Source organism: Rutidosis leptorrhynchoides, chromosome 8 (assembly GCF_046630445.1).
Source record: "Rutidosis leptorrhynchoides isolate AG116_Rl617_1_P2 chromosome 8, CSIRO_AGI_Rlap_v1, whole genome shotgun sequence".
Lineage (NCBI taxonomy): Eukaryota > Viridiplantae > Streptophyta > Magnoliopsida > Asterales > Asteraceae > Rutidosis > Rutidosis leptorrhynchoides.
In genome coordinates this window covers 364,093,265-364,112,413 of record NC_092340.1, presented here as the reverse complement: position 1 = coordinate 364,112,413, position 19,149 = coordinate 364,093,265, and the positions used below count along the sequence as shown (strand labels likewise).

Here is a 19,149-nt window from a genome sequence, read left to right as displayed (position 1 = left end):
TGTTATGCCTAATCATGGTTAATTTGTCATTAAGATATAATTAAGCGTAATTAACCAAGATTAGTGTTTTTATGACCAAAACTCAATTGAGTATGGAGAGGGCATCTATTCTAAGCGTGTTAAGAAAGGTTTCATGAATTATAGATGTTGGGAAGTAGTCAAAATAAATTTGATCGAAAATGGTGACAGAGAATTCTGCGGTCGCACTACGGTTGACCGTGGTGGCGACCGTGCAACTTGTTTTCACAAAACTGCGTTGGAATTCAGTCTAGGCTTCTACGGCTAAGTATACGGTCGACCGTACTTTGACCGTGTACTTTAATGATCTTTATTTTCATTCTATAACTTTTGTTTGACTTGATCATTTGCAAGATCAAGTATGGATTAGTGAACTTACGTGTTTTATGTTAAGATGTCGATCATCACTTATGCATATGTATGTGTCATCATCAGAACATATTCTTTGGTTAAGCATCATACTTAACTTTGTCGGTTAGTCCATTAACCAACATTCAACTAACAAATTATTTCATTTATTTTTTATAAAACATCGCACAACATGAATGCTCTTTTTTCTATTGTCGATGATTCTTCGAACGACGAACTATTGTTTAATTTAATGCAATCGTACGCCGAGAAGCTGGAGCGAGAAGTTAATGAAGGTCCAAGTGAGAGACCCCCACGAGAACCCCGAATGTATATTAATAGAAATCGTGAAGATGCGGCACAACGTCTATGGGATGACTATTTTGACGAGGATTCTAGGTTTCCTCCTCATAAATTTGGACTTTCTAGAATGCGTACACAGTTATTTCTACGTATTGAAGTTATTTCTGAATGCTCTCTTAATCCTTTACCCGAACACTTTAAATTTTTTAAACAAAAAACCGACGCAGTTGGTCGCAAGGTTTTGACGTCATACAAAAGTGTACATCCACGTTGCATCAATTAGCGTACGGTACAACAGCTTATGTGTTCGATTATTTGCAAATGAGCGAGAAAACATTAGTCGTGTTTTTAGACAACTTTTGTTTCTGTGTCACGAATTTGTACAAAAGTTTACGAAAACCAACGGTACTAGATGTTGAGCGACTATACGCAACACGTGAAGAGATGCATGGTTTTAGGGGATGCTTGGAAGCATCAAATGCATGTACTGGGAATGGAAGAGTTGTTCAGTTGCATGGAAAGGTCAATACACGAGTGGTCATAAAAAGAACCTGGTCATCATACTTGAAGTTGTTGCTTCGTATGATATGTGGACGCATTTTTCAGTATTTGCAGGTTCAAACAATTTTATTAATGTTTTATACCGTTCACCATTGTTTGATTCTATCAAGGACGGCACCGCTCCAACCGCATCATCTATCGTAAATGGTAATAGCTAAACACATGGTTATTATCTCGTTGATGGTATTCATTCGTATTAGGATTCTTTAATTAAGGCATTTTCATCCTCAACTGACGAGCCACGTGCAAAATTTAAACGGTTTCAAGAAAGTGCACGAAAGGATGTGGAGCGCACCTTCGGTGTTCTTCAAGGTAGATTCAATATCTTACGTGTGGTTGGACAATGTTATTGAGCCAAAAATATGTTCAGAATCTTATACACTTGTATAATATTGCACAATATGGTCCAAGAGGATAACAGTTTCGCTATATGTACACTTCATGAAGAACTTCTTTCAAAACTAGAGAACCATACTACCTCTCTTAGGAATCGAAATAGTGATCGTGCTACTCGAGGTAGGGAAATAAGCGACGAGGATGTTTATAATTAACTTCGTGAAGACTTAACCGACCATATCTGGCAGCTTATACCAAATTTTCGCCGCACTAATAACTAGTTTTTTTATTACTGTATTTTTAGAAATTTTTAAAAATAATATAATTTTTAGGACTAGTTATTTTTAATACTTTTTAATAATGTAATTTTCTATTTTTAATAATGTAACTGTTTTATTAAATTTAATCAAGTGTGCTTTATTAATTTTTTTTATTGTATGGCAGTGCAACCCTCTTGGTGCCGACGACGACGGTGTTAATCTTATGATGCAAGGGAAAAGGGCTATAATAACGTGTTTTCACGCCCATAAGGACCCCCTAACTAAATGACTACGTTTACAACGGACTTTCAACCAATAACTAATGTATTGTAGTCATAACTCGGAAGGGTTTGTAACGGTTAAAGAACCCAACACTCGGAAGGGTTTAGAACTTGAATAGTTTAACCCATACCTCAAAGTCAGAGGGTAACTCGAATACTGCTAGGCAAATACTCTCTTGCAACTGTAACAAATGTAGCAAGCTTTAGAAACCAGATAGTACATCCCAAAAAAGTGTGATGATATGTACGCAACCCACTTTTGTTATGTACACAACCATGGTGCTTTACAGTGTTGTACTGTACAACACTGTAAAGCACTATAGTTGTGTACATAACAAAAGTGGGTTAACACTGTAAAGCACCATGGTTGTGTACATAACAAAAGTGGGTTGTATACATATTATTCCCCCATCCGAAACCAATAAATTAAAAGTTAAAGAATCCAGCAAAAAAAGGTAAATTAGACATCTTACACTTTTATTCTATTATTGTATTTAACAGTGATTTAACAAGGGCTTGTATTTACCAATGATTGAACGATCTTTAGACATAATTTAGATGCATCTTTTAAATGATTAGTTGCAAAGAACTTTTGTACAGTTTTTCTCTACTTTTGAAAATGTTTCACTCTAGGTAGAAAAATGACTTGTCTTTATTCTCGAATAGAAGAATAATTGTCTACATCTCACCTCCCCTTACACCACCTAGGTGATATTGAGTTTTGTTGTTGTTGTTAAACTTTTGCACAATTCATTGTACACCTTTTTGCAATTTGGAGTAATATTCAATATCGTCAACACCTCTAATAATGTTCCAACGACATTGTGGCTAGATGCTTTAGCTCGCTTTTCAGGTCGGATGAAACCACAATCAGGTATAACTTTACTAACAGCATAAACAACACAAGATAATTAAGCATGATTACAATCATTGTCTTACACAAACACGATTCAATTTATCAACACTATGATTGACATACAAAGAGCTATGGTGCAGTCGAGACTGCAATAACACATATTCTAAACACTGTTTAAGGCATGGACGATAGCTGGATACACAGCCTGCAAAGGAACACGTACACATCATTTAGATTTATAACCAATTCAAAGGATGCAAATGTACATTTCTTCCTTGTCTGGTAAAATATAAAGGTTTTACAAAATTTAGTGTTATTTTGTTTAACAAGTTTCCAAAACGTGCTATATGAATATTCCCTTCTTAACCTAAAACATTCCGGGTACGCTTTGCGCGATGGATGTGATGAGTTTCTTCCTAACGGGTGTGTGGGTGGCAAATGAGTGGACTCGATGCCAAAATTGCCGTTCTAAGAAAAATGCAAATGTAGAAATAAAAACGAAGTAGATCAATAGAATCTTGTTTAACTCATCATCTTGCATCAAAACTTTCACAGTGTACATTTTTTAGATGGTACAAAAATGTACAGTGTCAGCCTATAAGTGAGAATATGATTCCATTACTACTTTGTAAGATGCTTTAAAGAACCCAACAATGTATATGAGTTATAGTCGAAAAAAGACAAAAACTATCTTGTTTACTAGTTTTACACTATATCAATCATCATAACATAATTGGCTATGAAAGCCACTGTACTAGGAAATGTATCGCAACTTACATGATTGCAGCTCGTTCCTATTGCCTTGATGTATCGGTTGAAACATCGAAACCGGGAGGAATGAAAACAACATCATCCCAAACAGTTGAAGAATCATCCTGTGTTAAACAAAATGGGAATTTAGCGGGGTATAGAAAATATGGAACACCTATAATTATTTTATAGACGAAATTTGGGCCACCACATTAGGCAGTAACTCATGCTTAACGATTATCTTATCTGCCAAGAACCAACATTTCTAGTTCTTACATTAACAGTCCTAAATTTAATGTGGTGAGTTTTGCGAGATCAAATCATTTACATAAGAAATAAGAAATTGGTTTTTCAGATTTTCTTTTCTATTTTTAAGGAGTCAACATGAAACTAAATAACAATATTTCAATGTATTGCAATTGTTCCGCTTAATGATCTGTTTATGTACAACTCTTAATTCAGTAAGTAAAATAGATATCTTATTTGTCACTTAACTTGTCACTTAACTTGTCACTTAATCTGAAGATTAGTCTGTTTCTAGAGGGGCATGGAATCAGACACCCCTTCCCATTAAGAGGAAAATGAATTAATGAAAACATGACTTAATACAGGAAAAAAAGTAAATAGCAGTGCTAACCTTCATCCCGTGTATTATATCCTCCAAAACAGCTACCTGGAGGAGTAAATAAAAAAGTGGTTAATAGAATAAATACACAACTACACGAATATGGTGTCCTATTTATGAGTGTATTAATTGTTTTATTGATATTGATAGTTGAAACCATACCTCAAGATCACCAACCCTAAGGGCGGGATTCAAATGCTTTTGCTGAACAGAAGCTTTTGCTAGAGATTTTTCAAGGTCCTCCTTTGGTACACATGTAGAAAAAATAATGAATGAGATTAAATACAAACTTTAAACATAAAAATGGCAACGATGAAAATGGTTTTTCTAACCTTTCTGAAAAAAGCAGGTCGGTATCTTTTGTTTTGGCTCCTCAGTACCAAGCTCCTAGACTGCATCCATAAATTAATAAATTGTCTTACTAAAATGAGATAAAAAAAGACATAAATCTACATTTGTGCCCGAGTTGTTGACTGACAGTATACAGCGCATGTACTATTAAATGTATCATTGGAGCTCGAATAACATGCCCGTATGTCAAATCAATTCAAACATGTGACATAGAACATCACATTATACATAAGGCTGTACTTTTTTAACAATTAAAAGCTTCAATTTATTAATTTAGCCTTAAATTAGTAGTACTGGTAGTATATATCAACGTATAATCTCAGAAGCATGAGAAAAACTTATGTTATAAATTAACCTGAAAAACAGGAACACCGGAGAAACTGTCATCTGATACACCAGCCTTTCGTCTTTCCTATACAAAAGAACATAAAACATCAGTTATAACTCTATACACATTGCATATGTTAGACAAGATTTACGCTTGACAATAACGTCTGCAACTTCTAAAATATGAGCAACTTTTATTGTAATTAGAGATCAAAGAGAAAGTAATAAATCTTGAATCAAGTGTGGATTATCCAAATTCAGTTCGCCAATCCACTAATTTCCCATTTTTCTATTTTAAAATATCTTATGCATTTCATTTCAGGATATATGATCATAAAACAAAAAAAGGTGTCCTGAACAAATGTTTTCGATCTATATCAGGCTTCAAGTAGACAAAGAACCAAAATGAAAAAAATGGTCAAGGATATTACCCCTTACAAGTATGATATGATAAGTTAATAACAATAACATGTAATAGAAATATATTTGCTTGTGTTTTACAACTTCATCAACTAAACTAGTTAACTCGAATAATCATGCGCATATCCGAGTCCGCGAATTTCACGCATATAACTGCGCTATTACGCAAGGATTACTTAAAGTCAATCCGCATTGAATGCGGAATCATTGACTAAATCTATCTTTGCGCGCGGTTGTCATGTGGCACAAGGGAGGCGCGCGGATCGTCCCATGTCGGTCTTCATTCCTTGTCAACCAAGGATAAGATCTTTTCCATAATTATATCCGATTTTCGGGAAAGTCAGTTATGGAAAGGATTGCCACGATCTTGGAAAGGTTCTAGAGTTAGGGCTTTGCCTATAAATACAAACCTTGAACCCATACGATAGATAAAACCTTACGTAGAGCACTCTGCCGAGGTTATTAGTACTCGAGTTACGTAATCATCATCTTCATCATTCGTCTACAAGGTTAACAGGTTGATCCTAGTCGACGGTAACCTACAACCTTCTTTGGCCCATCGATCGACAAACGTCATCGATGGTAGACTTAACCATTTAGCCACCCCATCGATATCAACAAATCGATATGGGATATTCACGGTGGCCGGAGCGGATAGCTAAATACTAAGATCCTTAAACCCCACATTATACGTGGATTATGGATAATATTCCTTATGGAAAATTTATGCATGATCATCGAACAAACATAATAAATAAGTATGTTAACGAATCCAAATTATCAAAGCTATGAACATACGAAACAGCTACCACAAATCGTATTCAGTAGATAAGAATGTTGACACCATTAGTCATATGTAAAGTAACTCACCTCAATAGCATTTTTTATCTGTGACGATTCAGGAATAAACCTAAAGGAAACTCCATTGACTTTAAGCTGGAAAACCTGCCACAACAATCAGAAAATTATATATATAGTGCGAACTGTTTATCATTGCATGGTCTACCACTTATCTTTGTTGAGTGTCATTTTTAGGATATAAAAAAAAAAGCAATCACATAAATAACCTGTCAAATCCATGAAGTGTGATTTTGGGTGGTTAATTTTGTAGCTCTCGGTATTTTATATCATCAAAATTTTCAAAGTTTCTAAGGGTTACTTTCTCTAAGATCCATGTGACATGAGGAAACTGAATATCACTACCATCAACTTTTCAGTACTCATCACCTTCTAAACCCTTTATCAACAACCACTGGAGATACAATAATTTAAATTATACAAAGGACTGCATGCAAGCTACTTCTGAAGACAATCATAATAAACTAACTATGATATAGTGGTGTTAATCATCATTTAAAAAGCCAACTTCATCGTTAGAGCACGGGGAGTGGCAACGTTGAAGGACAAGGGCGGATCTATATTGTACTGAGTGGTAGCATGGGCTACCACTGAAATACGCGATGTAGTAGAAATTTTTTTGGGACTTTTAACTAGTGATACCACTTGATAGTGTAACTTTTTTTGTGTGGCACCATCAGATAGTGTAAATTTTTTTGAGCTTTTAACTAGTGACACCCGTGACTACGATTCCTAGATCCGCCTATTGAAGGACCTTTAACTTGGAGTTGACTACTCCTTGGTTTAGTTGAAAACCGACATTTGATGGAGAAGTTCACTTCTCAACATGGAGTTGACATTCTATTTTTTTTTTTTTTTTTTCCTCATTGGTCCAACACAACACTTGGGTCTATTTCCACACTCTTTCAACATTAAACACTCCCCTTAAATATGCATTTCGATGTTTTTCACAATGTTACTAACACTGTTAACAACTTGGAACCACTCCCTGTGCTCTTAGACAAGGGCGAAAGGTCATTGAGACCTAACAGGGCCCTGGCCACCCCATTTTTATGGGCTATTAGTGTAATTATCAGAATTTTTCATGGGCTAAAAATTTTTATATTATACTGGGCCCTCCTAACTTGCCAGCCTTTTATCTTTTTGTTGAGGATTAACCCCGACTGTACGTATTACTCCGTATCTTCAAAAATCAAAACCTAACTATACACCTTCTATCGACAATTCCAAATTCAGTTCTATCACTTTGGCATATAATTCTAACCTTTATTCAGGTATCTTTTTCCTTATTTTGTTTATTTGATGATAATAATTATATGTTAAATGTTGCCTTGTCGGTCTTTGTTTTAGTAAATACTCATTTAATCAATTAATGGTGTGCTAGGACTTAGGAGAATTTGTTAATATACATTAAAACTCATGAATTGAACATATACATTAATAATCTGAAACTTCAAAATATGATTATAATTTTATTTGTGATGCACTGATGTGATGTGATTAGTTTAACATATTTATTGAAGTGAGTTCAGTTTTTTTGTTTTGTTATTAAGTATTAACAATAAGATGTGTTAACTATTTGTATTGTATATGTTATGTTTTTATATTTTCAAGAAACTATGTCATGTTTCTAACATTGAATCAGTTATTGATGATTTTAAAAAGCTTAAAGGCCGTCGAGCCGACCTGTAATGATTTGCATCTTATGACTACGATGTTTATTTTGTGATGTACTACATTTACTGTTTAAAATATTTTTGGCCCCCCTGATCAAAAGCTTTACGTTCCGCCACTGCTCTTAGCCTCTTACAAATTACTAATACATTGGCACTATAACTGTTATAGGGGAAATATTGCTAACTTAACAGTCTCCATCCTTAAAGAGAGATTTTGTTTTAACACATTAACTTCATTTCAAATAAATGATCCATCATCTAAACTACAACATTAACAATTTAATGCATATGTAATAAGCTAAAAAACAACTCAAAAAACTAGTAGTAAAAAGATAATGATAGATTAGTCAAAATTATACCATGCTAAGAGCAACCGGAACAACTTTTGAGCCAGGGCGCATGCTGGGATCCATAGCTTTCATCTGTCCAAGAAGTGTTTCAGCATCTTGTTCCTTAAAACACAACAGCCCTAACGACTTAACCGGATTTTGACCCGAAACGACAACGAATTCCTCCGAAGAATTACTGAGAGCGTAAACCGGTACGCCGGCCAACCGCTGTTCTATATCCTCATCCGTCATTCCAGCACCGGAAGCAACAGTCTTTTCAGTGGTAATTCGTGCCCATGGAAGGTTTTTGGCAAAAAGATTTGATTTTTGGTTCTTGTTTCCGTCGTCGGATAAGGTGAGTTCGAAATTGAAGTTGTTGGAATTAGGGTTAGGGTTTAAGAATGGGGGCAAGGGTTGGTGGTTATTGAGATTTTGGAGAAAAGATGAAAATTGATTTTGGAAATTGTTAATGGTTTGTTGAAGGTTGAATTGAAATTTTTTTGGCGGTGCCGGTGATGAAGACGATGATGAATCCATTTTGGTTTAGAGTTGGGCGTTTCAGTGGAGAAGATGATTTGGGGTTTTGGGTTTTGCAGGTTTATTGAAGATATGTTGGTTAGCTAACCGGGTTTGGGTTGTGATTCGATATGGATAAGACCCGATGGTCAAAACAAAATAATACTCTCGCACTATTTGTAGGGGACATGTGAGTTGTTTTTTATAATTTCTTTATTGATTAGGATGTGTAATTTTTTTTTATGTAAAGTATTAATCCGTTGCCCATCACGTTGCTTTGCAACGTGCAGTCCCATTTTTTTGGACAAGCCACGCATGGATACTTGCAATATGAGTCGTTTCCCCATGCCACATAGGCTGCCACGCCGTGGGTGGTGCACCGCTACAAGCGGTCTTAAAAAAAATTTATTACTTATACTTTTTTTTTCTTTTTTATCAATCTTAATTTTAAAAAAAAATCTACATAATTTTTTTTTTTATTATCACAAATATTAAATTATAAGAAAGTCCGCCATTACAATTTTATTCATTAATTTAGATGATAATGCTATAAACGTCTCTCTTGAATTCAACCATTAATTTGAAATTTCAATTATTGATTTGAATTCAACCATTAATCAGTAATAAACTATATTATGATTTTATATATATAAAAAGAAATTCGATTATTTTTATTATCTCTAATAAACTTCATTTAATTAATAATTAATATTAATAATAATAGTTGATAAAATAATAAATACTAGAATTATGTCACAATAATAAGGCTGCTACTAACGGTTGGGTCCTGGGGGCCGCCAGCCATCCGCCCTCCTGAAAGTCGATGACAGCGGACCGTCCAGGCTCACGTCCAGCCACTCTTGCGTGCGTTTGTGAAATATTTGAGGACGACAGAAGTAGCCGTTGGAAAAATATAATAAAAAATTTAAATCAAACGGCTAGTTTCTTTTTCTTTTTTTTTTAATTTTCTATACTTTATACAAACACCTACATTTCATTCATTTTAATTCACACATTTAACCATCTTTTCATATTCAAATACAATTTCAATTTATCATCTCAGTTTATCCATCTTTTTCAAATCAATATGAATCGCAATAACCCAAATTCGGATCCCGATCTAAATGTGGTATTAACGATCATGAATAATCTAAATTATAATCAAGCACTCGAATTTCTTGATAATTTGGATAAGTTAAGCGATAATGAAGAAGTTGAACCCGTACCAAGAGCACCTTAGAAGATATCTACGTAGTAATAAAAAAATATGAAAGAAAGAGTGTCAGTGTTGGAAGAGTTTAGTCATGAGTTTAGTTATGAGAAAGAAGTGTTGATGTAACACTGACGTGACAGCTAGTCCTGAAAATGAAGGAGTATCACCATTGCGAGCACTCTAATAAACTGAGGCAAATCTATGTCGAGTGTGGTTTGTTCAAAATTTGCTAATCGAGCCCAGAACCTTTTTTTTGTTGGAATCTCCGTAGCCTATTATGATTGCGTTGAGAGTCTAAATAACTAACAAAAGTGAGTTTATTTTGCATTTAAGAAAAGATTAGTTTATTTTACTTTTAAAAAAGGTTAGTTATTTTGTTAAATTCCGTCATATGTTAATGTGTAGTGCACTTCACAACTTTTCTTAAAGATTATGATTATGATTGGTTGAGATAATGTTGAACAAGTGTTGACTTTAAATAGTCCAATTTTAGTCAAAGCTGCGACTCATAAAGTCATAATGGACTAGATAGCTTAAACTATGAAAATTAAGGGACTAGAAGTGTAAATTTAGAGTTGCCAGTTTGGACATGTATAAAATAGATTCTATTTTTCCCAGGGAAAGTGTGTGCGAACGTGGAAGAAATTTGAGCAAGAAATCTGATTTTTCCATTCCAATTAGAGGAAGGATTTGAAGAGGAAAATCCAATAATTTATTATCTGCGTCAATCAAAGAGTTTGGAGGTAATAATTCTAAACCCATTTGTGAATCTTAGGGTTTATGTATGTGAGAAAAATTTGGGGGATGTTGGTGAAATGGGTTAGACGCCATGAATCCATGATAGTTTGATGATTACATGTAATTTAACAGGAATGCAGCGAAGTCTTGTGAGAATATAGTAGATTTGAAGTTTATATTTTTATTATGAAGTCGAAATAACCACTAGCAAGTTATATACTGTAATAAAAATTAACATGTTTATTTATTACTAGAGAACTAGATGTGAGTACATTGCTTTACCCAAAATAGTTGTTTTGATATCACTTATACACTCCTGATGTACTTTTAATATAACTATATAAGTTGTGTTTATGCTTAGTTAATGGTGATTAGAGAGTTGTTGAGTTATTTTCTTTTAATTACAGTATTATTTAAATTTAAATTTAAAAGTTTTGGTATTAGTTTCTTTTGTTTGTCAAAGCGTCGTACTCACCTGGCTTTTGAAGCTAACTTTTAAATTTAAAACTTTGTACTCATTTGGAAAATATGGGTGTAAATCACATAATACTTCCACATGAGGTACCCAGGTATACTCTACTTGAATAAGAACACATTATTAAACAATACAATAACAATATTACTCAATTCCTCTTAGAGTAGGTTATGGACACATGATTAAACATTATTACGTCAGTTAGTGTCGCCTTTTTGTGTCATTCATCATCCAACAAAAACGTTGGTTGAAGATTAATTGATGATGATCCACCATGGTCAATAGCTTCTCTAGCCAACTCCTTCCATTTCTTCGAGTTTCCCTTCATCTCCTCATTTCTGATCACCACTTCCACACACCTTTTAAGCTCATTCGCTTTCACAACTCCATTTTCCTCCCTTTTCTTCACCCTAACCCCCGTTTTCCACACATCTTCAATCATCTTTCCAATCGTCCACTGATCCAACCACTGTGGAAACACCACCGTAGGAACACCACCCACCAATGCCTCCACCGTCGAATTCCACCCACCGTGCGTCATGAAACACCCGACTGCTTCATGTCTCAACACCTCCACTTGAGAACACCAATTCACTATCTTCCCCTGTTTTTGTAATTCTTCTATCTTGCTTAATCTTTCTACTTGTTGACTATCCCTTATTACCCATAGAAAAGGCCGACCAATTTCCAACATCGCGGTTGATATCTCTTCTAGTTGTTCCATTGATAAAGTTGCAATTGTTCCAAATGAGACATACACGACTGACGATTTCGATCTTGCGTTTAACCATTTAAAGCAATCATCGCCGGCTTTATTACTGAATGAATCACTGCCTAAAGATGTCGAGAGTAATGGTCCAATTGAAAGGATCTCAAGATTCTTCTTCATAGCTCGAATGGTTTCCATTTCTAGTTCATCAAAAGTATTAACAAGTAACTTTGGAGTTAGTTTGAGTAGATCAACATGTTCTTTCGTAAACTGTAAAAGAAAATCATCTTCCTCTGTTTTCGATGGCAACAAAAAGGGTGGCAAATCGGCTATTGTTAATGGTGGTAATCCTGGTAAGTTGATTACAAAACTTGGGTTGTTTGCGTTATCAGATATTAAGCATTTGTAACCATTAAAATAATGATAATAAATAGCCATGATAGTGGCTGGTTGGCACCAAAGAAGAGTTGATTTAGCACCTTGTTCTTTAGCCACCCTTGCCGCCCAAGGTACAACACTGGTATAGACCAACTGGTCAAACGGCTGACCTGCAGCCGCTGCTGACCTCATGATTTCAGTAAGTACATATTGACCATTGTTAGCGATATCTGTAACGAATTGTTTAAAAGTGGTAGTTGGTTGTATGCCATTATCATGGCCATCGGAAAATGGAGCAAAGATTAGTCTACTAGGGGTGGTTTGTTTGTCGATGTGTCGTAAAACGGAGAGGCTCGTGGTAAATGTGACGTTGGCACCAATTTGGATGAGACGGTTGGCGAACTGAAGGGCTGGGTTTATGTGGCCTTGGCCTGCGTAAGCCACAATCAGGATTTTTTGGTTACCTGTCATATGCAATATTGCAAGATGTGTTGAGCATAAACAGATCCAAATGATAAAATTTATGTGCAATGAAAGATGCCATCAGATTTGCAAAAATAATATTATACTGCTTATTGTTAATCCGTTCAGTATATATTTAATAGACTTTAAACATGTGCATATAGTAAATTTGGGCATCTTAAATTTATTATTAGTGGCATCTTTACTAAAATATATTTTTATTGAAGTACTTTAGATAAAGGGGTGTTATTTTACTATGGTTTGATATTTTATAGTACCAACTACCAAGTCTGTGTTTAAGGAATAACAGGTAGCTAACCATGGTTGTTTGCACTTGTAGCATTTATTAGATAATACAATAAGGCTCCGTTTGGCTCACTGAATCCAACGAGATTCTGGTGGAATTGAAATTGAATTTAGACACGTGTCGTGTCTAAATTCAACTCCAATTCTGCCGGAATCCTATTGGATTCCGTGAGCCAAACGGGGCCTAAGAAATCAAATTCATCACATGTGATTGTTTATGTGAAAAACCCATGGATATATCAAAGAAGATTTTAGTATTAGGTACTCAATGTGTGATATCTGTTATGATCTCAAAGCTCAATTGGTGATGTTGCCATGATAATAATTATATTACGTTGTAGTTGGCCAATTTCATATATTATCACGTATCCTCGTTATCCTATCGTATAAAACTATGAAAAAAATCATATACATTGTACTTATAAAATACCATTGATCTTTGAATCAACATATTTAGTTTTTAGGTGTTGAACACTACTTTTGAGATGCTTATGAAGTAGTAGCTGATTTATGATTAATATAGGATTATGAAATAAAGCATTGTATGCAAATTAAGAAGAAGAAAAAAATTAAAAAAAAATTTACAAGTAATAAACCAAAATCTAGATGATGAGTTTAATGTAGATTAATAGGTCTATTTATAAAACAACATGTATATTAAAATGCAAAGTCACAAGAAAAACAAAATGTTCATCTGCGAGATACATAGGTTTTGTGGGAGCAAACAAAGAACATCTACTTTTTCTGGATCATGTTCACATATTTTCAATTGCCTTTTCAGCCTCAATAACTCCCTATGCATCTCCATTTGTGAACAATGGTGGAAGTAGGAATTTTTTTCATCGGGGGCGAATTTTTTTTTAAAAGCGTAGCAAATTTTTTGGGGCAATAATGAAAGTTTTGGGGCAAAATTCGGAGGTTTCTGGGCAAAATCTGGATATTTTTGAACAAAATTTGGAGTTTTTTGAGCAAAATTTGTAGGTTTTAAGACAAAATTTGAAGGTTTGGTGGCTTAGGACAAAATTTGAAGGTTTTATGACAAAATATGAAGACTTTGGGGAACAAAATATGTTCCACTGAGGCAAAATCGAAAAATTCAAAATTTTTATACTGAAAACTGCAAATCCACTGGGGGCGGGTTGTTGCCCCCCTATGTCCCCATTAATTTTCGCCCCTGTTTGTGAACGTACTTTCTCATTTAGACCACTCTCTTTAGTAGACTCGTGAACTGAGGTGCCGTATCAATACATCCTCGTAAATACAAAAACAAAGATTGAACAATGTCATCAAAAAGACCGGGGAAGGAGTTGTTAGCTTTTCTCAAATTTTAAAAAGTCAATGTTCAATCGCCCCTATAGTCGATTCCATGTTGATTGGATTCGAGCTCGTCAATTTAGCAATCAAATCAACAATTTCTAAGGTTGCAGTTGTTATCATTTATTAATTCATAAAAAATCGCACCAGAAAACTTTGGAAACTCATTTTACATTTCACTTACAAGATTAATTACATAAGTCCATCTACTTTCGGTTGGGTGCCAATCGTACTCCAAATATTATATAGCACTATCTCACCAGATTCACCTTCAAACATCACCTCAAGATTAAATAACTCAACCATGATTGCACTCATGGCCCACATATCATATGTAAAAATGTAAAATCATAAACCTTTGCACCAAGAAGAACCTCATGTGCGTAACATATATACAACTCACATACACAAACGATTAAATTTGACTAATTAATTTGGCAAAAAAATTTATTAATTAACAACTTGCCTCTCGAAAAGAAGATCCGAATGAGCTAATAACCATCGACTTTCATAAAGTTTGCTTGTTAGAGTTCAACTTTGGCGACACTTGGCTAACAAGGCTAGATTATTTAATCGGAGCGTAACAATTCTCATGCCAACCATCTCTTTAGGCAAACATACCAAAGCCCATTTAACTAAATGGGAGCTTTGTGTTATAATATATAAATATATATATATATAAATGGATAGTCAATTATTGATACACAAAAGTAATATTATTGTATTACCTAAACTTGTGATATTTTTGCTATAAATAGCCATGAATGCAAGCATTAAACTTGCACCATTTTCTCACACTTACAAAGTGTTTCTTTCTTTCTCTCCATTATCATCTTTGTTCTTACACTTCATTATTAGCATTCTTAATCAAGAATCATTATCATCTTTGTTCTTACACTTCATTATTAGTATTCTTAATCAAGAATCAAATCACTAAAGGTAGTTATAAGCCTACTGAATTATAACATCAAGAATCAAACCACTAAAGGTAGTTATAAGCCTACTGAATTATAACACGTTATCAGCACGATAATCTTAATACTAATTATGGTTGGCTCTGCCACCTAAATGATATATGATCGGTTATACCACCTGAATAATATATGGTCGACACTGTCGTCTAATTATCATTTATGTTACTAACATTTATATTTCAATTATCTAACATTTATATGGCCGACACTGTCGCCTAATTATCATTTATGTTACTAACATTTATATTTCTATTATCTAACATTTATATGGCCGACATTGTCGCCTAATTATCATTTATGTTTACTAATATTTATATTTATGTTATATAACATTTATTAATGATTGCTTACATATGGTCGACACTGTCACCTACTTATCATTTATGTTATATTAAATTTATGTTTAATGTTTATATACTTATAAATATAAAGTGACTATAATTTATCATGTTGTTTGTTTTAATAGAAAATGTCGAATCTGGAAAAGCTTAAATTTACTCCTTTAGAATCAACTGGAAACAACTACATGCCATGGGTTATAAAAGTAAAAATGCATCTTAAATCAATGGGCATTCTTGAAGCCATAAATGAAAACAACACTTGTTCTGAAAAAGAACAAGCAACGGCATGTTGCTTTATTCATCAACATATTGATGAATGCTTACAAAATAATTATGTGACTGTAGAAGATCCCCATGTTTTATGGAAAGGTCTCAAAAGCAGATTCAATAATCAAAGATAAATTTTACTTCGAGCTGCTATGGAACAATGGAGAACATTAAGGTTCCAAGACTTTAAGAAAGTAAATGAATATAGCTCAGCTCTGTATAATACATGTTCACAACTTAAATTCTGTGGACGTGAAATAAGTGATGCAGACATGATGGAGAAAACTTTCTCCGCAATGAATGCTGCAAACATCACAGTGCAAAGAAATTTGAGAATGCTAAAGTTCAAAACATATCCTGAACTTAATTCATATCTCTTAGTTGCAGAGCAAAATGATGAGCTATTAATGAAAAATCAGCAATCCCGTCCTACTGGTACACTTGCAATCCCTGAAGCAAATACTGCAAATAATTATAAACAGGGACAAGGACGCGGGCAAGGTCGTGGTTATAATAACCATCACCATCATCATGCCAAAAGCCATAACTATGGTAGAAACCATCCTTATGGTAATGGTAATGGGCGAGGACGTGGTCGTGGTCGTGGCCGTGGTGGTCAAAGAAATAATAATCCACGAAAATATAAATATCAACCACAAAACAAGCCCACTAAACAAGATGTTGAAGAAAATTCTTCTAAAAATTCTGAAGAATCTTGCTACATATGTGGTAGAATGGACCACTGGGCTAATACTTGCCGAACATCTAAACATCTTGTTAAGATGTATCAGGATTCGCTGAAAGGTAAAGAAAATGAAGTAAATTTTGTGGATAATATTGATCCAACAGTCACTGAGCAACCATCTGATTTATATGAAGATTTCTTGAATGTTTAAGTTGTGTGTCTTTCGAAAAATAAACGATTTAATATCGTCTGTCTTTGTCATTATGTTTGCTAAATGTTTCAGTACTATCTATTTGCGTGTAAAATATTGTGTAATATTAATGTACTCACTATTTATTTCTTATATATGATGTTCAATATGAATTTTGCTGGAATACAACATCAATCAAGTGGTGGAGATCTCTGTATATCAGACAGTGGAACTACACACACTATACTTAAATCCGAGAAATATTTTATTGATCTAAAACCAACGGAAGGAACTATACATACAATATCAGGACCTGCTAACTTGATAAAAGGGATAGGAAAGGCAAATTTCATACTACCAAATGGTACAAAATTTTTAATAAATGATGTCTTATTTTCTCCCAAGTCAAGCAGAAATTTATTGAGTTTCTCCGACATATACCTTAACGGGTATGATTATCAGTCAGTGACAACAGAAAATGAGAAATATTTAAGTATCACTGACAAGAGTCATGTAGTTGAAAAACTGTCAAGACTTAGTTCTGGATTACATTATACACATATAAATGTACCAGAAATACATATGGTAGTTAACGAAAAATATATTGATCATGGTGTATTCAGTTTATGGCATAACAAATTAGGCCATCCAGGATCAACAATGATGAAAAGGATTATTGAATGTACTCATGGACATCCACTAAAAGATAGAAAAATCCATCATGATACAATGGTTCCATGTACATCTTGCTCTCTTGGAAAATTGATAACTAGACCCTCACCACTTAAGGTTGAGAAAGAATCACCAATGTTTCTTGAAAGAATTCAAGGTGATATATGTGGACCAATTCATCCACCATGTGGACCATTTAGATATTTCATGGTTCTAATAGACGCATCTAGCAGATGGTCTCATGTTTGTCTGTTATCAAGCCGTAATGTGGCATTTGCAAAATTTCTTGCCCAAATTATTAAATTGAGAGCTCATTTTCCTGATTACACCATTAAAAGGGTGAGACTTGATAATGCTGGTGAATTTACATCTCAAGCATTTAATGACTATTGCATGTCTATAGGAATTGTTGTTGAACATTCTGTTGCTCATGTGCATACACAAAATGGTTTAGCCGAGTCATTGATTAAACGTTTACAGTTAATCGCTAGACCATTGATAATGAGAACAAAACTCCCTGTATCTATATGGGGTCATGCAATTTTACATGCTGCTGCATTGATTCGCATCAGACCAAGTGCAAGTCATAAATATTCCCCCCTACAACTTGCTTTTGGTCAAGAGCCAAATATTTCCCATCTTAGAACATTTGGTTGTGCAGTGTATGTTCCAATTGCGACACCACAACGTACAAAAATGGGTCCTCAAAGGAGGTTGGGAATATATGTTGGATATGAAACATCTTCAATATTAAGGTATATTGAACCTATGACAGGTGACGTTTTTACAGCACGTTTTGCTGATTGTCATTTTAATGAAACATTGTTCCCTAGATTAGGGGGAGAAATGAAAAATAAAGAAAATGATGTTTCATGGTGTGAACCTCAATTAAAGTATCTTGATCCTCGCACAAAAGAATGCGAGACAGAAGTTCAAAAGATAATGCATACACAAGAACTTGCAAATCAATTGCCTGATGCATTTACAGATACAAAAACGGTGACAAAATCATATATACCAGCAGTAAATACTCCAGCTCGAATTGAAATTCCAAAAGCTGGCAATAACGTCACTCATGAATCTTTGCCACATCAGAAACGTGGAAGACCAATTGGTTCAAAGGATAAAAAATCCTCGAAAAAGAAAATCAGCTGATAATGAAGTAAAAGAAAGTGTTCAAGAAGAACTACAAATCAGTACTCCTACTGTAGAGGAGATTGATGATGTCAATACAGAAATTGCAATCAATTATGCATATTCAAAAATATTATGGAACCGAAATGAAATGAAAAATCTTGATGAGAAATTTTCATTTAATGTTGCATATGACATCATGAATAATGATGATGATCCAGAACCAACAACTATGGTTGAATGTCAAAATAGACATGATTGGGCTCAATGGAAAGAAGCAATACGAGCTGAATTAGAATCACTCAATAAAAGAAAAGTTTTCGCATCCATCATTCTCACTCCTAAAGATGTGAAACATGTAGGATACAGATGGATTTTTGTCCGAAAAAGTAATGAGAAAAATGAAGTTACAAGGTATAAAGCTAGACTTGTAGCTCAAGGTTTTTCTCAAAGACCGGGAATTGATTATGAAGAAA

The 19,149-nt window shown here is 34.2% G+C and overlaps 3 protein-coding genes across 3 annotated transcripts; 1 reads left to right on the top strand and 2 right to left on the bottom strand.

The window, feature by feature from the left end:
- Window positions 1-559: 559 nt before the first annotated feature.
- LOC139864696 (uncharacterized) lies at window positions 560-2,115 on the top strand. Its single transcript, XM_071853267.1, has 5 exons — window positions 560-807; window positions 897-1,284; window positions 1,431-1,542; window positions 1,642-1,769; window positions 2,011-2,115. The coding sequence occupies exons 1-5, from the start codon at window positions 560-562 to the stop codon at window positions 2,113-2,115; spliced, it is 981 nt and encodes a 326-aa protein (XP_071709368.1).
- Window positions 2,116-2,918: 803 nt separating this feature from the next.
- Window positions 2,919-8,976, bottom strand: LOC139862110 (protein TIC 22-like, chloroplastic). Its single transcript, XM_071850660.1, has 8 exons — window positions 8,330-8,976; window positions 6,307-6,381; window positions 5,045-5,101; window positions 4,671-4,730; window positions 4,501-4,581; window positions 4,351-4,386; window positions 3,741-3,838; window positions 2,919-3,168 (listed from the first exon to the last, which is right to left on the bottom strand). Exons 1-7 carry the CDS (start codon window positions 8,834-8,836, stop codon window positions 3,758-3,760), a joined length of 897 nt encoding a protein of 298 aa, XP_071706761.1. The 5' UTR covers window positions 8,837-8,976; the 3' UTR covers window positions 2,919-3,168; window positions 3,741-3,757.
- Window positions 8,977-11,461: 2,485 nt separating this feature from the next.
- Window positions 11,462-12,799, bottom strand: LOC139864695 (UDP-glycosyltransferase 75C1-like). The gene has a single exon (XM_071853266.1). The coding sequence runs from the start codon at window positions 12,797-12,799 to the stop codon at window positions 11,462-11,464; it is 1,338 nt and encodes a 445-aa protein (XP_071709367.1).
- Window positions 12,800-19,149: the final 6,350 nt, after the last annotated feature.

What these genes read in the sequence shown, in the direction of transcription:
- LOC139864695 (XM_071853266.1), bottom strand. Translation starts at nt 12,799, where the DNA reads ATGACAGGTAACCAAAAAATCCTGATTGTGGCTTACGCAGGCCAAGGC.
- LOC139862110 (XM_071850660.1), bottom strand. Translation starts at nt 8,836, where the DNA reads ATGGATTCATCATCGTCTTCATCACCGGCACCGCCAAAAAAATTTCAA. An exon ending in AGATAAAAAATGCTATTGAG is followed by an intron (nt 5,102 to 6,306) that starts GTGAGTTACTTT and finishes TCTTTTGTATAG; the next exon opens with GAAAGACGAAAGGCTGGTGT. An exon ending in CCGGTGTTCCTGTTTTTCAG is followed by an intron (nt 4,731 to 5,044) that starts GTTAATTTATAA and finishes TTATGGATGCAG; the next exon opens with TCTAGGAGCTTGGTACTGAG.
- LOC139864696 (XM_071853267.1), top strand. Translation starts at nt 560, where the DNA reads ATGAATGCTCTTTTTTCTATTGTCGATGATTCTTCGAACGACGAACTA. An exon ending in GCATTTTTCAGTATTTGCAG is followed by an intron (nt 1,285 to 1,430) that starts GTTCAAACAATT and finishes CATTCGTATTAG; the next exon opens with GATTCTTTAATTAAGGCATT. An exon ending in GGGAAATAAGCGACGAGGAT is followed by an intron (nt 1,770 to 2,010) that starts GTTTATAATTAA and finishes ATTGTATGGCAG; the next exon opens with TGCAACCCTCTTGGTGCCGA.